This window comes from Enhydra lutris, unplaced genomic scaffold (assembly GCF_002288905.1).
Source record: "Enhydra lutris kenyoni isolate GAN:26980312 unplaced genomic scaffold, ASM228890v2 scaffoldscaffold12, whole genome shotgun sequence".
NCBI classification, from domain to species: domain Eukaryota; kingdom Metazoa; phylum Chordata; class Mammalia; order Carnivora; family Mustelidae; genus Enhydra; species Enhydra lutris.
Window position 1 is genome coordinate 32,594,087 of NW_019154096.1, and position 20,270 is coordinate 32,614,356.

General features: G+C 51.6%; 1 protein-coding gene across 1 annotated transcript in view; it reads right to left on the minus strand.

Annotated features, from left to right (window-relative positions):
* Positions 1-12,898: 12,898 nt before the first annotated feature.
* The window catches only part of LOC111145305 (zinc finger CCHC-type containing 24), a 58,309-nt gene continuing 50,937 nt past the window's right edge, over positions 12,899-20,270 (minus strand). The window contains exon 4 of the mRNA XM_022500143.1: positions 12,899-14,696. Coding sequence (XP_022355851.1) covers positions 14,583-14,696 — 114 coding nt within the window. The 3' untranslated portion in view covers positions 12,899-14,582. The remainder of the gene's footprint in view (positions 14,697-20,270) is intronic.

Here is a 20,270-nt window from a genome sequence, read left to right on the forward strand (position 1 = left end):
GATCAAGGGTATTAAGGGTACACCTGTCGTGGTGAGCACTGAGAAATGTATAGAACTGTTGAATCACTATATTATATACCTGCACCTAATATAACACACTATGTTAACTATAACTGAATAAAAAAAAAAAAATAACCATAACATGGGTTTATCTACTAAGGGGAAAGAGAACTCTAAAGAATAAAATGTCTCTCCAGTGCCCTCTATTGACAAAGTTTAATATAATTCCAGATGGCAAAGGAGAACTCTTCGAGTATCACAAACAGGGCAAGGGAGAATTTAGAGCTAAGAGAAAAGGATCACATGTGTTGCATTGAGCTTTGCTTTCTTATCCAGTCTGACAATCTCTGCCACTCAACTAAATGTTTAAACCATTTATATTGAATGTAATTATCAACATCATTAGATTTAAGTTGACCATCATGCTATTTATTTTCTCTTTGTCCCATCTGCTTTTTGTTCCCTTTTTTTTTTTTTTTTTTTGGATTGAGCTTTTCTTCTCTCAAATGATCCCATTTTTATTGACTTATTAGACTTAAGTCTTCATTTTATATTTTTAGTGGTTTCTCTAGGGCTACAATATATAGTTTAACTTACCACAGATTACCTGCAAATATATTGTACTGCTTTACATATAATGTAAGAATCACTGGATCATATAGTAATTATCTTTTTACTGTTTTGAGGAACTGCCAAACTGTTTTTCAAAGTTGCAACAGAATTTTACATTTTCACCAGCCGTGTATGAGAGTTTCAGTTCCCCTACAGCCTCACCACACCTCTGATTATCTATCTTTTCAATTCTCGCCATCCTAGTTGGTGTAAAATATTATCTCATTTCAGTTTTGATTTTACTGAGGATGTTGAGCATCTTTTCATGTGTTTATTGGCCATTTGTACATCTTCTTTGAAGAAATGTCTACTCAGATCCTTTGTTTTTAAATTGGGTTATTTGTCTTTATATTGTTGAGTTGTAAGAGCTCTTTATATATTCTAGACACAGGTCCTTTATCAGATTTGGGATTTGCAGAGATATTTTTGCTGAGTTAAAATTCTAGGTTGACAGTTTCTCCTCTAAGTAATTTAAAGATGCTGCTTCCCTGTCTTCTGGCTTAGATGTTTTTTTCCCCCTTATGAGAAGCATGGTACAATTTTAATCTTTGTTCTTCTGTATGTAATGTACCCATTTCCTTCTATCTTCTTTTATGATTTTCTACCTGATTTTAAGCAATTGGATTATGGTGCAATATATGGTTTTCTTTATATATTTCTTGGGTTTATTGTCCTCCTTTGATTTATAGATTGCACAAATTTTGAAAATTTTTAGTTAATTATTTCTTCATATATTGTTCTGTTCTTCCTCTCCTTTGGGGATTCCTAATTTGAACAACAGGAGTTGCCCACATCTCATTGATGCCCTGTTCTTTTTTTTCCCCGTCTTTTTATCTTGGTGCATTTCATTTTGGATAGTGTCTATAACTATGTCATCAAGTTCCCTAATCTTTTCTCTTTTCTTCCTTCCTTCCTTTCTCTTTCTTTCTCTCTCTCTCTCTCTCCTCCTTCCTTCGTTCCTTTATTCCTCCTTCCCTTCCTCTCTTCTCCCCTCCCTCCCTCCCTTTCTTTCTTTCTTTTCCAGACCACCACCATAGTTTTATTCTTAAACAAATGCTCGGTCTAAGGCCAGGTTAAGCAGACAGGTGGGCCTAACGCAGAGGAAGTACAGGTTTTACTAATCCTTTCTTCTTTTTATTTGCTGTTAATTTCCAGTGTATTTTTTGTATCAGAAAAAAATTTTCATCACTAAAAGTTTGAGGTATTTAAAAATATTGTTACCATGTTTCTTTTTAACATGTCTATGCTTTCCTCTACCTTCTTGAAAATACAGAATCCAGTTACAACAACTGCTTTAATGTCTACTCATCCATTATCTGTGTGATTTCTGTGTCTGTTTTTACTTATTTCTACTTCTTTATATGCCTAACTTTTAATGGATGCCAGACATTTTACCTCATTAAAATGTTTTGGATATCGTTGTGTTCCTGTAAACATTCTTAAGCTTTGTTGCGGAATGCAAGTAAGTTATTTGGAGGCCGTTTTATTTCTTTGAGGCTTGGTTTTGAGCTTTGTTGAAGAGATGAGCTCACCCTTTAGGGAAGGACTAATTTAGTCTCCTTTCTGAGGTCATGTGGTTCTCAGTGGTCTGCCCTGTTTATTATGAGGTTTCCTGATCTGGCTGGTGAGGACTCCAACCATTTATGTCCTCCTGGGAACTTTGGGGATTTGGTTTTACCTGTTCCTTCTGGGCTGGGGAGCGGTCCTTTGGTCAGCTTTGGGTCATCTCCTCACACATATGCACCGATCTGTTCTCAGCTAACTGGGTGAGGGCCTCTGCACGGGTCTGGAGACCTCTCTGTGGGATCTTCCTCCTCTCCACGTCACTTCCCATTCTCAGTGCAGCTGTCTTCTTTCCAGTGTTCTTTTTTTTTTTTTAAGATTTTATTTATTTATTTGACAGAGAGAGCGCACAAGCAAGCAGAGCAGCAGGCAGAGGGGTGGGGGGTGGGGGGAGAAGCAGGCTCCCCGCTGAGCAGAGAGCCCGATGTAGGACTTGATCCCAGGGCCCTGAGATCATGACCTGAGCCGAAGGCAGAGGCTTAACCCACTGAGCCACCCAGGCGCCCTTCTCTCCAATGTTCTGCTCTGAAAACTCTATGTAGCCTCTGCTCCCTGAGTTCCTCAAGTAAAGGAGCTGGCTGGGCTGTGTGGCTTCCCCCGCCTGGCTCGGCAACCGGAGACCGTCCAGGCAGCACGCTCCGCAACCACAGGCCTCACCCCATTTGCTTGTTTTTCCCTTTTCTCAGGAATGCCTGTTCTGTCCAACAGCCGGACACCATTGTGTCACATATTTTGTCCGTTAATTTAGTTGTTTAAACTGGGAGGGTGACTCCCGTCTCTCTGACCCCAGAAGCTGAAATCTTCTGTATTGCTGGAGTTGTTTATGAGGAGAGTACTTTCTCTTCTTACTTGGGTGATACACAGGTCAGCTCTGGGAGGAGGAAGAGGCTATAGATGCCCACGGTGTCCCCCGAGAGAAGGCATCCAGCCCAGCGGCCCTCAGCCAGCTGCAGGAGAGGAGCGTGCGTCAGAGCTCACTCTCCCTCACCCAATACGGGGCAGCGGGCAGCACCCCAGCCTGTCCTTCTCCGCAACTGTCCGCATTCCCACTGGGCCCCAGGCCTCCTCCCTGCACCAGCCCAAAACCTGTGTGGGTGATCCTAGGACAGCCTCTGGGGTCACAGCCCAGAGCCGTCGTCACAGTGAAGGATTCTAGATGGAGCTGGATGCCCTGCTGTGTAGGTGGGGAAACGGGCCTGGAGAGGCACAGTGGTGAGATCGATGACAGTGGACAGAGACCTGTCAGGTCAGATCCTGGCTCTCCTGACCCCAGACCTTCCGACTGCACAAACCGGAAAGACGATTAAGAAAAAAAGATCGACCAATCAACGTGATAAGTCACATTCATAAAAGGTTGAGAACCATAGGGATCCTCTCAACAGGTGCAGGAAAAGCATTTGACGAAGTACAACCACCATTCCTGATAAAAACCCTCGACAAAGTAGGTTTAGAGGGAACACACCTCAACATCATGAAGGCCTTCTATGAAAAACTCACAGCTAATATCCTCCTCAGTGGGGAAAATCTGAGAGCTTTTCCTCTACAGTCAGGAACAAGACAGGGGCCGTCCACTCTCACTGCTTTTATTCAACACAGTACTGGAAGTCCCAGCCTCAGCGATCAGACAACAGATAAAGGGCATCCAGATCAACAAGGAGGAAGTCAGACTTTCCCCATTTGCAGAAGCCACGATACCGTATATAGAAAATCTGAAAAACTCTGCCAAAAAACTACTAGAACAAATAAATGAATTCAGTGAAATTGCAGCATACAACAAGATCAATGTACAAAAATCTATTGCATTTCTATACACTAATAGTGAAGCAGCAGAAAGAAAAATTAAGGAGCCAATCCCATTTACGATTGCATCGAAAATAATAAGATCCGAGGAATAAATCTAACCACAGAGGTGAAAGACCGTACTCTGAGAACTATCAAACACCGATGAAAGAAACTGAAAATGACACAAAGAAAGGGAAAGACATTCCATGCTCCAGGATTGGAAGAACAAATATCGTTAAAGTGTCTCTATTACCCAAAGCAATCTACGCAGTTAATGCAATCCCTATCAAAATGCACCAACAATTCTAAAATTTGTATGGAACCACAAAAGACCCCAAATAGCCAAAGCAACCTTGGAAAAAAAAAAAGCTGGAGGCATCACAATTCTGGACTTCAAAAAAAAAAAGCTGGAGGCATCACACTTCTGGACTTCAAGTAACGTAACAAAACTGTAGTGATGAAAACAGCATGGTACTGGCACAAAGACAGACACAAAGACCAATGGAACAGGATAGAAAACCCAGAAACGAACGTGCAATTATATGTTCAATTAATCTTCAACAAAGCAGGAAAAAATATCCAATGGGGAAAAGAAGTCTTTTCCACAAATGGTGTTGGGAAACTGGACCACTTTCTTGCACCATAAGCAAAAACAGACTCGAAACGGATTAAAGACCCAAATGTGAGACCTGAAACCATAAAAAGTCCTAGAAGAGAACACCGGCAGTAACTTGTTGACATCAGCCATAGCAATTTCTTTCTAGATATGCCTTCTGTGGCAAGGGAAACAAAAGCAAAAATAAACTCTCAGGGCTACATCAAAATACAAAGCTCCCGCACAGCGAAAAGAAACACCAAAACTAAAAGGCAACCTATGGAATGGGAGAAGATATTTGCAAATGACCTACCTGATAAAGGGTAAGTATTCAAGATATACAAAGAACTTATTAAACTCAACACCCCAAAACAGAATAGCCCAACTGAAAAAGGGGCAGAAGACATGAATAGACATTTTTCCAAAGGAAACATACTCACGGACAACAAACACATGGTAAGATGCTCAATATGACTCATCCTTGAGGAAATGCAAATCAAAGCTACAAGGAGATGTCACCTCACACCTGTCAGGATGGCTCAAATCAGTGACACAAAGAACAACAGGTGTGGGCGAGGATGCGGAGAAAGGGGAACCCTCCTACACTGTTGGTGGGAATGCAAGCTGGTGCAGCCACTCTGGAAAACAGCATGGAGGTTTCTCAAAAAGTTAAAAATAGAGCTACCCTAGGACCCAGCAATTGTACTACTAGGTATTTACTCAAAGAATACGAAATTCTTTGTAAATTCTAAAACAAAAATACGAATTCATGGGGATACATGCACACTAATGTTTACGACAGCATTGTCTACAATAGCCACACTATGGAAACAGTCCAAGGGTGCAACAATTGATAAAGAAAAAGATAAAGAAGATATATGTGGATATATATATGTGGGTAAAGAAGATATATGGATATATCTCACTCAGCCATAAGAAAGAATGAGCTCTCGCCATTTGTAAGGACATGGATGGAGCCAGAGTGCATTATGCTAATCAAAATATCCGTCTGAGAAAGACAAATACCATATAATTTGACTCTTGTGGAATTTAAGAAACAAAACAAATGAGCAAAGTGAAAGAAAAAAAAGAAAGAAAGGGGAATGAAGAAACAGACTTTTAACTATAGTGAACAAACTGGTGGCTACCAGAGAGGAGGGGGATGGGGGATGGGTGGAATAGGGGATGGGGACGGTCATGATGAGCGACAGGTGTTATACGGAAGTGTCGAGTCACTATATTGTACACCTGAAACTAATAGTACATTGTACATTAACTAACTAGAGTTTAAATAAAAACTCTTCTTTTATTTATTTATTTATTTATTTATTTATTTTAAAAAAGATTTTATTTATTTGAGCAAGAAAGAAAGAGCAAAGGAGAGCATGAGTGGAGAAGAGAGGGAGAAGCAGACTCCCGCTGAGCAGGGAGCCCAATGCAGGACTCGACCCCAGGACCCTGGGATCATGACCTGAGCAGAAGGCAGATGCTTCACCGACTGAGCCACTCAGGTGCCCCCAAATAAAACTTTTTTAAAAAGGTAAAATGATTGACTTTTATGAACAATAATGCTTCAAATCATTCTAAAAGGAAATGACAAATACATTACTCAACAAAGAAGTGCAATCAGCTGTTAGACAAACGAGGCCGACTGTGTGCTAACAGGGCAAGAGGATGATTTAGACAATGCTGGTTACAGAATAGCATGTCAAGTATAATCCCGTTAACGTGTGTGTGTGTGTGTGTGTGTACGTCACACGCACATAGATTTACAGAAGCAAAAAGGCTGTGGAACAGTATGGCCAAACCCCTGACAGTAGTGATCTCTGGGGAAAGTTGGGCCACTGGGTATTTTCACATCCTAGTTCCTATTTCCCTGAGTTTTACCTACTTCATATCGTGCATGCATTATTTTTATAATAAAACTCAAGTATTAGCACTTGACAGTATTGTTCCTAGGTGCATAAGCGATGAGGCAGGTAGCCCTGTGCAGATGAGGTCAGGACTTACTAGAATTGGGAAGGAGAAAAAATTCCCCCTGCAGGAAGTTGCTGTTCTCAGATGTAGCCACTAGAGGGCAGCACAAGAACGGCCCATTGTTTCGAGAGCCCTGAGAGGCGGTGGGGCTTAGGGGGGCGGGGCTTCTAAACCAGCGAAAATGTCTGGAGAGAGATTAAGACCACAAGGTTTGAAGCTGACTCCACTGTGGTGCGGGGCTGGGGTCAGGTTGCAAAGGAGAGGAGGAGATATATTTTAGGCAGAGGCCTCTTGCCTCAGCCCTAGGAGGAAACTGAGGCAGAAGCCGAGTCAGCCCTGAACAGGGTGTGGGTGCCTGGGGAGCAGAGGAGGATGGCCTCCTGCCCCAGGAACCGACACATCCAAGTCCCTTCCCAGAATCAAGGCCTGGGCTCCACCTCTGCCACCAGGTCCAGGGGAAGGTCTCAGAACACAGAGTGGTGGGGGACCCTGGGGAGCCCACTTCCGAGGCAGCACAGGCCGGGTTCCTGAGCACATTCTCGCTGCCAAGCACTCTGCCTCCTTTTAATCCTAACAGTGACCTTCAGGGGGACAGACCGGCATTATCCCATCTTAGGAGAGAGGAAACCGGGGCTCCGAGGGGGCAGTGACTTGCTCAGGACGACAGCTGATGAGCTGTGGTTCCGTGTCCAGTCCGTCTCACCCCAAATCCCGGCCAGGATGAGGGTGGGCAGGCAGAGATGGAGGTCAGGGCAGGGGCCATAGTCCCAGACTTGGACTTCAGATGGCCCGGGGTGGGGGGACGCAAGAGCTGTGCGAAGGGGCCCTGGAGGCTCAGCCCGGCCTCCAGGTGTGACCAGAGGTGGGGCGGGGGCTCGCCCAGCAGCTGTAGAGGGGACGGCTGCTCGGCTCCCAGCTTGGACTGCGTGGGGACAGGAGAAAGTGCCCTTCCCTTCCTGGCCGAGATGCAGGATGTGGGAAGGTGCTGGCCTGCGTGCAAGGCTCTGGAGAGAAGGAAGAGCAATGATCTGGGGGAGGAGGTACAGGTGCTGGGCCTGGCTGGGCCTGGGGGTGGCGGAGGCAGAAGCAGTGTTCCCCCTCGTTGCCCCCAAACTTTTCAAGGACAGGGGTGGCCGGCAGATTGGGGGGCTGTGAGGGGGCTGGGTCCGGGCTCTGGCTCCCACACAGGCCCGCTCCCCACTCTGACAGGACTCGCTGCGGGCCACAGCCGGGCGTGTCTGTGGGCGGGTGTCAGTGCATGTGTGTGAACGTGTGTGAATATGTGTGTGTTGGGGCGAGGTGTGCGCGGGGCCTCTGACAGCTCTGGATAAAGTGAGTGAGTTTAGAGGGGCCTTTGTGCCTGAGGACAGACTGTTCCTGGCTCTGCACAGAGTTCCAGGGAACAACCAGATGCCTGACTCTGGAGGTGGCAGCCCTCCCCCAGCAGGCAGCCCCCCTTGTCCCAGCCCCTCCTGCCCCTTCTCCCTCTCCCAGAAGCCATGGGGGAGCCTGGCCAAGGCAGCACTGGCCTGGGAACCGCTTGAGGTGGTGTTTGGATCCCTGACCCTGGTTTCCCAGGCCCCGGGGAGAAGGGTCAGGGTGTCAGGGCAGGCAGGGATCTGACTCCCAGCTCATTGTGGGGACCAGCCACAGCTCAGGGCCCTAGACCTGGAGCTCAGGTGCAGCGCTGCCTCCACACCCCTGCATGGGGATGGAGAACTCGGGGTTCAAACTCTGTCACTGCCACCTGCCTGCCGGGTGACCCTGGGCAAGCCTTCCTCCCTGGGGGCCTCACCATGGCCCCGACAGAAATGTGAGGGGTGCGAGTGGGTGCGGCTTCCGAGGGAGGCAGGAGTCGGCCCAGCGCAGGGCCACCTTCCCCAGCCCGCTGACACCCCTTTCTGAGGTGGACTGTCCACTCTCTCCGGGGCCTTGCAGCCAGCTGCCTCTGGACACGGACATTAAGTCTGACCGGAAATCCTTCCTGTCCAGGGGAATTACTGGTTTGCACAGCTCTGGGAGATGTCGAAATGCAGGCTGTGTTTGCCTTGGGTTTGTTTTCTTTCCACGGAAGACAAAACCAAACACACATATGGGCGCGAGCACCCTGGCACCCCAGGGCAGAGAACCGAATGTTCGCCCCAAAGCCCCAGCTGGTGCACAGTGGGCGCCCTGTGATGCCTGCAGGGCCGGTCAGTGGACCTGGGGGTCCTGGGCAGGAGGCTTGGCTCCCACTCTGACTTCCTGTGTCACTCTGACTTCCTGTGTGATCTCTGGAAGGTGTCTCTGCCTGAGTCACAGACAACGACATTAAGGGTACCGCGTCCCTGGGAAACCCCTGGGTGCCAAGCCAGGCACTGGGCCTTGTGCTTACAAAGCCCTCTGATCTGTCTGATCGCCACACTATCCCTGGGGAGGCCCAGGGTTCAGAGAAGTGGACGAACATTATCCCCAGAGGCGGCAGGGCTGTGGGGTACAGGGGCACTCTGACAGGGCAGGGTTCTGGTGCTCAGATCTGTTCGGATCCCTACTGGGGAGGGCAGCAGGCACCACACAGGCACTCTGAGGAGATATCCCCTCCTCCTCCTACCGTGTGAGGGTTGGGTCCCCTTCTCCACTGCCCTGCTCAGCTCTGATTCCGAGTTCAGGTTGACTCCGGCCCTGTCAGCCACGTCACCCACACTGAGGCCAGGCATCTGGGGTTGAGTGTGCCAGCAAGCAGGGAAGGGCTGGTGGCTTCTGGGACTCACTGGGCACTCCAAATAACACAGGGGGAACATTCCCTGTTTCTGAAGTCGGGGATCTCTGCTCCTGCCTGTTCCCCGCTCCTCCCCCACTGCGGCCCCTAATCCCAAGGATCCCCACTTTTTCTCTGCTCTGTCTCAGAGGCTGCAGTCTGGAGGCGAGGGCTGGCCTGCGGACACATGATTTGACCTATATACTATCTATAATTTCAGTAAACTAGTTGCCAAAATTTAAAATTGGAAAATTTCACATAACCACCTGGTTTTCTAGGACCACCCCCCTCCAAGTAGCACATTCTTAGACAGCAGTACCTGGCCAGAGCTGAGGATAAGGGCGGGGGTTGCCACCAGTGTGGCCAGAGCCTCTGTCCACCGGCTTCCCCACCCCTGACATCACCACTGGCCCCACAGGACCGCAAGAGACCATTTCAAAGCCTGGCATTTCTCAACCTTGTACATGGGACTTCTCTGGGGAGCTTTAAAGACCTAAGGACACAGGCCAAGTCCTCGAGCATCTCTCAGGTGGGACCACAGGGCCCATCGTGATTCCGAGGAATAGCAAGGTTGAGAGGGACCAGAGCACTGGCCCCGGTCCGAGGGGCTCCATGTGTGGGTAGCTTCTCAAGATCCATGGCTTCCCGTCCGTGGCTCTCAGCTAAAGCCCCACCTTGTGACAGCTTGGCCTTATCCTGGCTCGTTCAGAAGAAAGATCCTCTGTTCCCTCTCCTGGGGACTTCCCAGGGGGCCTGGACATTTCCGATTGCCCATTGGGTGATGCCTAGGGTCTGAGGCCCAAATCCTGGGCCTGGCAAGAGGGCCAAGTGTGGCCACGGGCGGTGGGGCCCGGGGCTGTTGCCTCCAAGGAAGATTCACTCCTATATATGGTCACCCGGGAGTCCCATTGCTGAGCTAACGTGTGACCTAATGTGCTGACAATCTCGCCCAGTCTGGGCCTGAGTTGGGAAGGGCCCTGAGTCTGGAGAGAGTGTCCACTTGGGGGCAGAGGGGCTGGGAGCAGGCAAATCAATGGCATGGAGACAGGGCAAGGACGAGGTGACCCAGACCTGGGACAGGAGAAAGGCAGCTCGGAGTCCTTCCCACCCGGCTTGGCCTCACGCATCTGTGACGACGTCCAGCTCCCCCTGATGCTCTGCGTAAACAAGGAAACCCATGAACCACTCTTGCTTTTAAAAGTTCTTTTAATACAGCATGAAAAGGCTATATTGCTATAGGCAAGCTGTATACAGATTTTCCAGGAATAAGGCACACAACGGAATGCCATCCCGAGGGCAGCCCTTCGGAGAGACCGGGAGCCTTCTCCATGCACCCTCCGAGCCGGGCCCACGGGTTCTGTTTGTCTTTTTAGCTGGACACACACGTATTAACAGATACAGACATGGACAGGGTCACCACACGGGAGTGAGGAGGTCCGACGGCAAGGTTGGCAACAGATGGCGATGGGCCCTTCTGCCACCAGCCCTTGGGGACGGCTCAGCCACCTCCCTGAAGGCTGGAACGCCTCCCACACTTCAGTTTAGTTGTTGTCCTGGGCTACAATGTAGTGATGTTGGATTAAATATGCATTTAGAGTAGATTCAAGTCTATTTGATGCTGGAGGCAGGTGTAAGGGCTCTGGTTGGCACATCCCAGTTCAAAGAGCATGGGGTCCAGAGGTGTGGCTCAGATGACAAAGCTCCAAAGAGGGGCATGGAGAAGTCAACCTCCTGTTTCCTCTTCCCTCCTGGGCCCTGCTGACCGGAGCCCTCCACCAGGCCAAGGAGGCCATCTTTGGAGCTGGCCAACCACGGAGGGGCTGGTGAGTCACCTAAGCCGGCTGTGTAATACTGTGAGGCCCCCTCATCCCCTGGCCCACTCCCTGCCCCCCCCCAAAGTTAATAACCATAATAACAAGATAATAATAAGAAGGTGCAAAAGAATGGATTACAATGCTGTGTTTTTACCCTCAGCTGGAGAGGCTCAAAGGGGTCACTATTCCCTTTTTGGCTACATTATCTAATAATAGCTTCCCTTAAAAAAAGCAATACTTTCAAAAATACACACATGTATAAATACAGGACACGAACATATTAATAAGTCTAAGCACTCGAATAATATGCTTGGCTACATAATACTGATATTTTCATCCAAGGAAAACAACACAGAATAACAATATGGCTTAAAGAATTGCAAAGATTTTTTTTTCCTCATCAGAATTATGTACCAACTTCATATAATATTCTATGTAGACAATATTTCCTTCTTAATGTAGTTCAGTTGCATACTTTTTACAGATCAAAGCATAGTAAAAAATCAAACCAAACACAAAATGAAACAAACAAACAAAAAAAAACCAACAAACCCAACAACAGGAAAAAAGAGAAAAGTTCTCACCATAAATATTTTCTTGCAGCTCAAACAGAAGGTTTGCAAAAATACTTCCAGACATCTTCATTTGATATTCTAGTGCCCTCCTGAAAGCTCCGAAGATTTGAAAATGCCTCTCTTTTTTTTTAAATCTCAAAAATCAAACAATTATATTTTTCTTTTTCTTTTTCTTTTTTTAAAAAAAAAGGCCCTCAAATATATACAGACAAAGATCACCGTGAAGATTTTTTTTTTTTTTCGGGAGAAGGTAACAAATTCAGTGTTGTGAGAAAAATTGGTAACCAGAAGAAATTTTAACATCTATGATTTTTTTTTCAAAATACACACATAGTATTTTTCTTAAAAAAAAAAAAAAAAGGAATTCTGTGTCAAGTATAACTCAAAATAAATACAAATTCACAAGTAGAACTATCGAATACTTCATACGGGTTAAACGCCGTTATCTCTCAACTAGGTCACCAGATCTACTAACTGCAGGCGATTGTCCCTTTTGAACATACAAGCCACACACTTTCTTGTCTCCCGGGCTCTCGGGCCCTCTGAGCACTTAATCCTCACAGTACCCGGCCGGGGCTGCCCACAGAGAGCCCCCATATTCAGCCAGAGCCATGCAGGGGTGGGCAGTGCAGAGAGGGGCTGCCTTGGGCAAGAGGGCCCAGCCCCCACCTCGGCCAGCTCTGCACAGAGGGTAGACAGGCTTACTGGGAAGGTCACTTTGGGGGGATATCCCATTTCCTACTGGCCCCGGGGAAGGTCCCGGCCTTCAGCAGTCTGGAGCCTTCGTTCTTTTTAGGGTGTGGGCTGCCCTCACCACTGCAGCACGGTTGGCAGGCTCTGGGTCTCCCGGGGCCCGGTCCCCGGAAGGGCTGGGTCCTGGTCCTCACAGCAGACACCCTCACACCGCCCACCACTGCGGACAGCACCTTCCGCACTGCACCAGGGTGACTGAGAGTGACAGCTTCTCCTTGCGGACAGAGATCCTTGGGCCGGGATGGCTGCAGCCCCCCTCGCCACCATGGAGAAGACAGGGGACGCTGGGAGGGACTCCTCGGCGGCACAGTCCCCACTGGGACTCCCAGTGGGAGGTAGGGTGTTCACAGTTGGCTGCGGGGCCCTCTGCCCCTGTGGGCAGCGCGGAGGTGGCCACGGGCTCAAGCTGGAGCAAATAGCCTCTTGTTAAGTGCTCAGAGGGCACGCCCCCCCCACATCTCCCCTGCAGGCCCGCCCCCCGCCCCCCTCCCCGGCTGCAAACGCACTCACACCATCTCTTCAACTTGCTCCCTGGACCCCTGGTTATCACTTCCCTCTAACCCCTCAGTTGTACACAGCATTTTCATTTGAAAACAAAAGGCGACCAGGCCCCAGTTGGGTGACCTTGAGCCATGGTAAACACTGAATTTCAGGCCCATTGCACGGTCTGAATTTTTTGTTTGTTTGTTTGTTTGTTTTTCCACAGAGGCCATAATGTTGGGGCAAAACCAAGGGACCTGGTCCCGCCAGCCGGCTCTCTCCCTCTCCCTGGGAGAAAGGAGGGATGATGGGACAGTAAAAATAGGGCTTCTCACAGGGGAGAGAGCAGAGAGGCGAGCGTGATCTCTCCCGCCAGCCGGGACAGTGGTCTCCCTGACCAACATGACTTGCCCAGAGGCCTCCCTGCTCCCCTGGGAGGTAGGAAATCATTGTCCCATTTTATAAAAGAGAGGTTCTGTAGCTTACGATGGGTTGGCCTCGCGTGAGGGGGATTCTTCTCCCTCATTTTTGCAGAGGTGGGATGGGGACATCAGGAAGGGCAGGGGTTACAGGTGGTGACAGGGGAGGACCAGCATCCCTCAGCTCTGTTCGAAGTGAGTGATGGGTGACCATGTGCAGTGTGGGGCTTGGTGGGCCTCTCCGGACAAAGCTTCATGTGAACCCCACAACACTGGAACCGAATTGGGCCTGCGCACCCTGGAGACCCTCTCTCACGTAACTAGCGGGTGCCCTGAGGGCCAGAGTCGAGAAGTCCTTCCTGAGGCCTCGTAGTGTGTGAGCAGCAGGGCTGGCACATGAACCTAGGGTGGTCTCCAGACCACCAGGCCTGTGTCTGTCCTGCCAGAGGGCCTTCCACACCGGGCCCTACGGCCTCGATCAGGGGGTGGACCCCGGTGTAGGTGTGGGTGAAGGACAAGGGTAGGGAAGGGGCCTGACACAATCCAAGCACAAAGTCTAATCCCAAGTGGGGAAAGTGTGTGGTGGGGGCGGGGAGAGGCATTGTCTGATGTGTCCCAGGCCACACTGTGGGACACTAGCCAACATTCAGCGCCTCCCTGTCCCTGACCTCTGGGTCTAGGGTACGCAATGCTAATGACATCACAGGCAGTGGGGTCTGGGGCTCATGGTGGGCAGGGGGCAGAGATGTCCACTCCCCAGCAGCTGCTAGAACAGGGGTCAGCTCGCCAGGATTGCTGACTCAAACAGGACACAAACATAGGGCTTTTCTGAGAGTGGCTTTGCACACATGGCAAACTGGAAGGTTGTGGGCAGAGAAGGAGGCCTGGCTAGTCTTGGGGAGACAGTCCCCTGCAGGCTTTGGGATTCACAGTACATTTAGTGCACTTGTGGCCAATATAAGGCTGCTCACCCCAAAGGGAGTCTCAGAGGAAGACCGCCGGCAGGGGACACCAAGGGCTTTATGGGGTCCTGGGTGCTGACCTCTGCTTACCCCTGTCCCCTCCACACAGACCCCAGGCCCACCTGCAGAGAGCCCCAGCATTCGGTGGGGGCAGCCACGTCCATAACACTGTTTGGCAACACACATCAGACGAGAACCTAAGACACCCCCGCCCAGGCGTGTAAGGCTGCAGGACACACGGCAACGCGGAGAGGCACAGGGAGCGGCGTCCCGGGCGGCCGCTGGGCGGGTGGCTGCGGGCATGGTGGGCAGCTCACTGCACGCGGCGGCAGTAGTAACCGAGCACCTTGCACTTCTCGCACAGGTGCTGGGGGTGCTCCTTGCTCTGGTCGGACACGTCCAGGCCGTCGGGCTTCTCCAGGGGTCTCTGCAGAGAGGAAGGGGAAGTGGAGAGAAAGACAGGAACACAGAGAGAAGCAGGGAGAGTGAGACAGATGCAGAGAGAGGGATGGAGAGAGCACAAGATAGACAGGGGTGGGGGTGCCCAGACACAGCCTGGAGTCACCGAGGTTGTTTCCCTAGGGACCCGGGCCCTGCCTGCCTCTGGCCTGTGGCAGGTGCATAGCCCAGGGAGGAGGGGCTCTTGGACCCTCAAGGTCTGGATGCCACTTTGGCTTCCCCCTGGACTGTCAGAGCAGCCACCCCCAAAGCTCATGAAAGCCCAGGACACAGGCAGGACGGTGGTGCACAGACATCACCCAGATGAGGAAAGCCAAGGCCCAGAGCAGGGAGGACCCAAGCCCATGTCTCCTAACCTCCAGCACACTCGGCACTCCTTCCCAGGCTACATGTCACTGCCATGCTTCGGGCTTGGGGTAAATGCGCTCTTGGCTCTGTGAGGTTAGCAGCCAGTGCCCCTCACCCCAGGGCCTGGCACAGTCCTTGCCCTGTCGGTTGAGTGGCCAAAGGAGCAGAACTCCACTGTGTCCTAACAGGGAAACTGAGACCCAGAGAAGGGAGGTGGCTTGCCAGACCTGTGATGCTACTCATGCACTTTGTGACCTCAGGGGGGCCTCAGTTTCTGCATCTGGAAAGTGGGCCCTCATCGCACCTCAGTTGTGGAGCAGTGGGAGGAATTGGATGTCTAGATGTTTGTAAACTAGGCACCATTAGGCACGCAGGATAGCACTTCTGGGACATAAGGAGCTTCCTGCTCCCTCTTTCCCTCCCATCCTGGCTCACAAAAGCCAGCAGAGACTTGTTTCCCTGGAAAATTTGTGGAGGCTATTAGGCACACCTCCTGAGGCACAGAGTTTCTTGGCTGGTGGTCGAAGCCCCTGCCCAGAACCCCCACCTGCAGAAGGGTCCCCTGCCTAGATGTGGGGGGATGTAGAAGAAGCTGGTCAGGGACAGCTGGGACCTACATGCTGAGGAGAGGGGGCAGGAAGCACAGGCTGCTGTGGGGCCACGGACCTTGATGTCAGTGGCTGTGACCGGAGATGGTCCTGGAGGGAAGCCACGGGCAGACTGTAATCTTCCCCAAAGCAGTACACGGGCTTTTCGGGCCCGTCATGCAATCCCCAGTCCGAAGCAGACACTGAGAGCAGTCTGGGAAATGGAAGAGCCCCAAACCTCCAGGAGGAGAGCACAGAGATGACAGAAGGCCAAGGTCCAAGGTCTGAGGGTCACAAAACCCATCTATGTGCTTCTAAGCCTAAAGCCACCCAGAGAAGGCTTGCAAAATGGACAGGAGCCTTGGCCTCGTCCAAGGGGCCTTAACATGACCAGCTTTCCTGGCCAGGGGAGAGGAGGAAGAGTTTAGCTTTGTGTCAGACAGGGGCTTGAACAACCTCCAAGCTGTGTGACCTTGGGCAAGCCACCTGGTCCCTCCTATTGTCCATCTCCCCCTCTGTAAAAGGGGACGTTGGCAACACTTTTCTCATGGGGTTGTTGTTACAACTCAATGAAAAGAAAGAGCAGAGCTCCTCACATTGTTTGTTGTAATTACTGATGGGGGGGGCACCACCAGGGAAAGGGGCACTGAAGCTGTGATTCCAAGCTGAGAGGCCCAGGAAGGCCCCCCGGACCTGCTCTCCCAGGCATCTCAGGAAGACCGACAGCAGCCCGCAGCCTGGCCTGCAAGCCAGGGCTGGGAGCTCCCTGCCAGCCAAGCTGCCTGGCTCTAACAAGGGCTTCCTGACCTGGAGCTAAAATCTGGCTCCCCATCCCTCCCCCCCATCATCACTGCCACACAGGGGCTCCCACAGGTCTGAGAGGGGCAGTCCTCAAGTCTCCCCTCCCCTAGGTCAAACTTGGCCTGGTTTCCAGCTCTCCTCCCCAACTCTCCATGCTAGCCAGGGCACCCCCCTGAACCAGTCTTCTGGGTGGGGCCAGAGAGGCCAGAAGAGGCAGGTCCCACACCACCCCCGCCCCCATGGTTTACACTCCACAAAGCATGGCCATGCAGACCGTACCACCTAACTGGACAACCTCACTACAAGGAGACTATTACTATCCTCATATATTACAGATGAGGAAACCGAGGCTCCAAGACAGTAAGGGTCTTGCCCAAGGGCCTGCAGCTTCCTCTATCTACCCAGGGCTGTTGGGTAAGAGCTCTCTGCTCTAGAACCTCAACACCCCCTTCTGTAAGCTGGGTGGAAGGTTAAGAACACTTAGAGAGTGTGTGTGACAGAGATAGCAAGAAACGAGACGACTGCCTTAAAGCACTTTATAGTCATAAAGAGCTCTGCAAGACTTAATAATGGCTGTGTGACCTCTAGAAGCTACTTAACCTCTCTGTGCCTCAACTTCCTCTTCTATAAAATGGGGTAACTAAGAGTACGTACTTGATAAGGGGTTGTGAAGAGTAAATAAGATAATTACATGCAGTGTCCACCAGTATTCCCACAATGACTTATTGCTGCTATCGCTAATACTATGGAGGACTGGGGGCGGGCGGCGGGCAGGGGAGCTAGCTGAGTCCCCGGGGAAATATTCCTGCCATATCCTCACCACCCCTCCTCCTTAGCCATGACCCCATCTGTGCCCTTGCCCTCCACGGGTCCGGGCTCCGCTGAGTGGAGGAGCTGGGGGATGCTGTCAGGACTACTCCCCTCCAGCGAAGGAAAACCTCCAGCTGCTGGGATAGATCACCCCAGGGCTGTCCCCACCCCCAGCAGGGAGGCAAGGCCCTTCAGTGTTTTCTTCTCCTGGGGGGCAGGGGAGCTGCAGCTGGAGGCTGACGGGAAACAGATGTGGCAGGGGAAGGAGGAGAGGGAAAGTGGAGGGTTCTCAGGGGATGGATGCCATACAGGTCAGAGCTCAGTGGGGGGGGGGGGGGCGGCAGGAGAAGTAAAGGAGCCCCTCTCCACCACGGGGGGGCTGGGGGGTGGGGACTCCCAAGTCCTCCTCTCAGGGCACCCCCCCTCCCCAGCCCGCCTGTAATCTCCCTGAGGGAGAAGGGCCAGGTGAGAAGCACATGGAGCCCAGGAGAGGGCCCCTGTGAGAGCAGAGTTCAGCTCAAAGGCGAGTGAGCTCTTAATTCAACACAGGGGAGAAGGGGTTTTTGGACTGGGATCTCAGACCTTCTCAGGAATTGGCAGGAAATCAGGAACCAGGACACCATGTTTCCTTTAAACTGCCCACCCTTGGCCCCAGACCCTGGACATGTTCCTACAACACCAGGCCTACCCAATGGGTCATCAGGCCTGTCCTGGCACTGCTGGGCCTCGGTCTCCCCCCTCGATGCCATTAGCATGTGGGCCAGGAGACCCCTGTTCACTGGACCACCATGGCCAGTTTTGAGTCTGTTTGTCCACATGATGCAGTGTGGCTGATGGGAACCACAGAAACCCTGGGGTTTGGGGGGGGGCTAGGGAGGGTCTGCAAACAGAGGCAGTGGAAGCCAGTATGACGGGCATGAAATCACAAAATGTTTCCACCACAAGAGTCTGCTCAGATGGCTCCCTCCTTTCTCTACCCCACCCCTGCCGCACCCCTGGCCGTGCTCCTGGTAGAATAAAGACCAAATTCCAAGCCAGGGCTTCAGAGCCAGCCCCATGCAGCCTGGCCCCCACCTCCGACCTCTGCTTCACCCCTCAGCTCCTCCAATGCTCTGTACCTGACCCTGGCCTCCCCACTTTGCAAACGCTGTTCCCCCCCGCCTCAGCCACTCCCTCCCAGTCCCCTCCACCCTCCCCAGAGCTCAGCCAACATCAGTGCCTTCCCCAAGAGCCTCAAAGTCCACCTCCCTTTCCATCCTGCCTCCACCAGACCCCCAACCCCTGCTCCCACCATCCTTAGTGACTCAGCCTCCACAGGGAAGACTGGCCCCAGCCCTGGTTCCTCAATGCCCCTACAATGTCATCAACATGACCTCTCCCACTGCCCCCTTGGCGGCCCCCTTGGCCACACCCTGGATGTGGTCTTCTTCAGAACACCGCTCTCTGTGCTGGGCAGCCCCCCCGACCTCCCTGTCCATCGGGGCCCCCCTGGTTCCCCAGGATCACCCACCATCACACTTCTGCAAACACACCAATTCTACAGCCTTCTACCCTCAGAACCGCAGTCCTGGCGAACCTCTGCCCTGTAACGTTGTCCACAGACTCTGGCCTGCTCCTGCCCCTGCCCCGTGACCCCCGCTGAAGCAAGTCATAGAACCAGGCTGGCAGCGCTGGTGACAGTTATGACCTCACACCTCCCTGGGCTGGGAACGCAGTTCAATCTCTCTGGGAGGCCCACTTCCTCCTTCTTCCTTCCCCAAGGCCACCCTACCCCTCCTCGCCTTCACATCTAGCTGAAAACCTCCCGTCCCATTTCTCTTGAGAAGACAGAAGACTTGGAAGGGAAGTCCCTCTTCTCTGCACCAGTAAACCCACCAACCTCCCTAACCACCCCCATGTCCCTCCCTCCTGTGCCCATGGTAAGGCATCGCCCTCCTGTCCCTGCATCATCAACCTTTTGCCTCCTTCTGGCTCCTTCTCACTTACCTGTAACACACGTGAACTCTTCCCATCTCCATCACACCTGCCTCAATGCCATCTGTGTTACCGCAGCGACTGCCCCATCGCTCTGCTGCTCTCTACAGTCAGACCCCCTCAAGGGAGTGGACAGTGAAGGTATTCCTGCTGCAGCCCAGCCCCACCAACCCCTCCCTCCCCCGTCATGGCTCCGTGGCCACTGCCCCAGCCAGTGGGTCGCTGTGAATCCACATCCCCACTCCGCACTTATGCCTAACCTGCAGGGTATTGACTTCCAGGCTCGCAGACCCAAGCCGCAGTTCAACAAGGTCTCCAGGTCAAAGTGATGCCCCAGAAAGTTTGAGGACCACCTCCTTAGTGCCAAATCCCCAAGGCACTTCTCCATGGCCATGATCCCTGACATCTCTACGTGAGCCTCACCTGTCCCCTCAGGTGGCATGCCCTGACCCCAGGACTCTGCACCCCCTAGTTCTCCTCCTTGATGGACTTCTCCTCCATCTGACCCCTCAGTGCTGGGATTCTGCAATACATAGTCTGGGGAGTTCTGTCTCCACTTCGTCTACATTCTGCAGGAAATCGCATCCACTTCTTGAATACCTTAAGGTCAATGACACCCAAGTATGTAGGAGTCACCTTGACTTCTCATATGAGCTTCAACATAACAAATCCAACTGCCTTCTTGACATTTTGACTTAGATTTCCAGACACATCTCAAATGTAACATGTGTTTCAAAGAACTCTTGGTTTTATCTGGGACACCTGGGTCTTACCCTGGCCTGCCTACAGCCCAGGTTGCCCACCCCAGTAAGCCCACTTCCATCAACTCAGGCTGATGACCGTTCTCGTGGGTTCCTGCCCCTTCCTCACTTTCCACATCCAACACAGGGACACTTTGCGTCTGACCCAGGTCCAAGGCCACCCCTCTTCCCAGCATGCATGGGACTATAGCCATGACTTTTCCACTGGTCTCCTCACTTTTGACCACCCAGCTATACCACGACTAGTCTCTCTCTGCATAC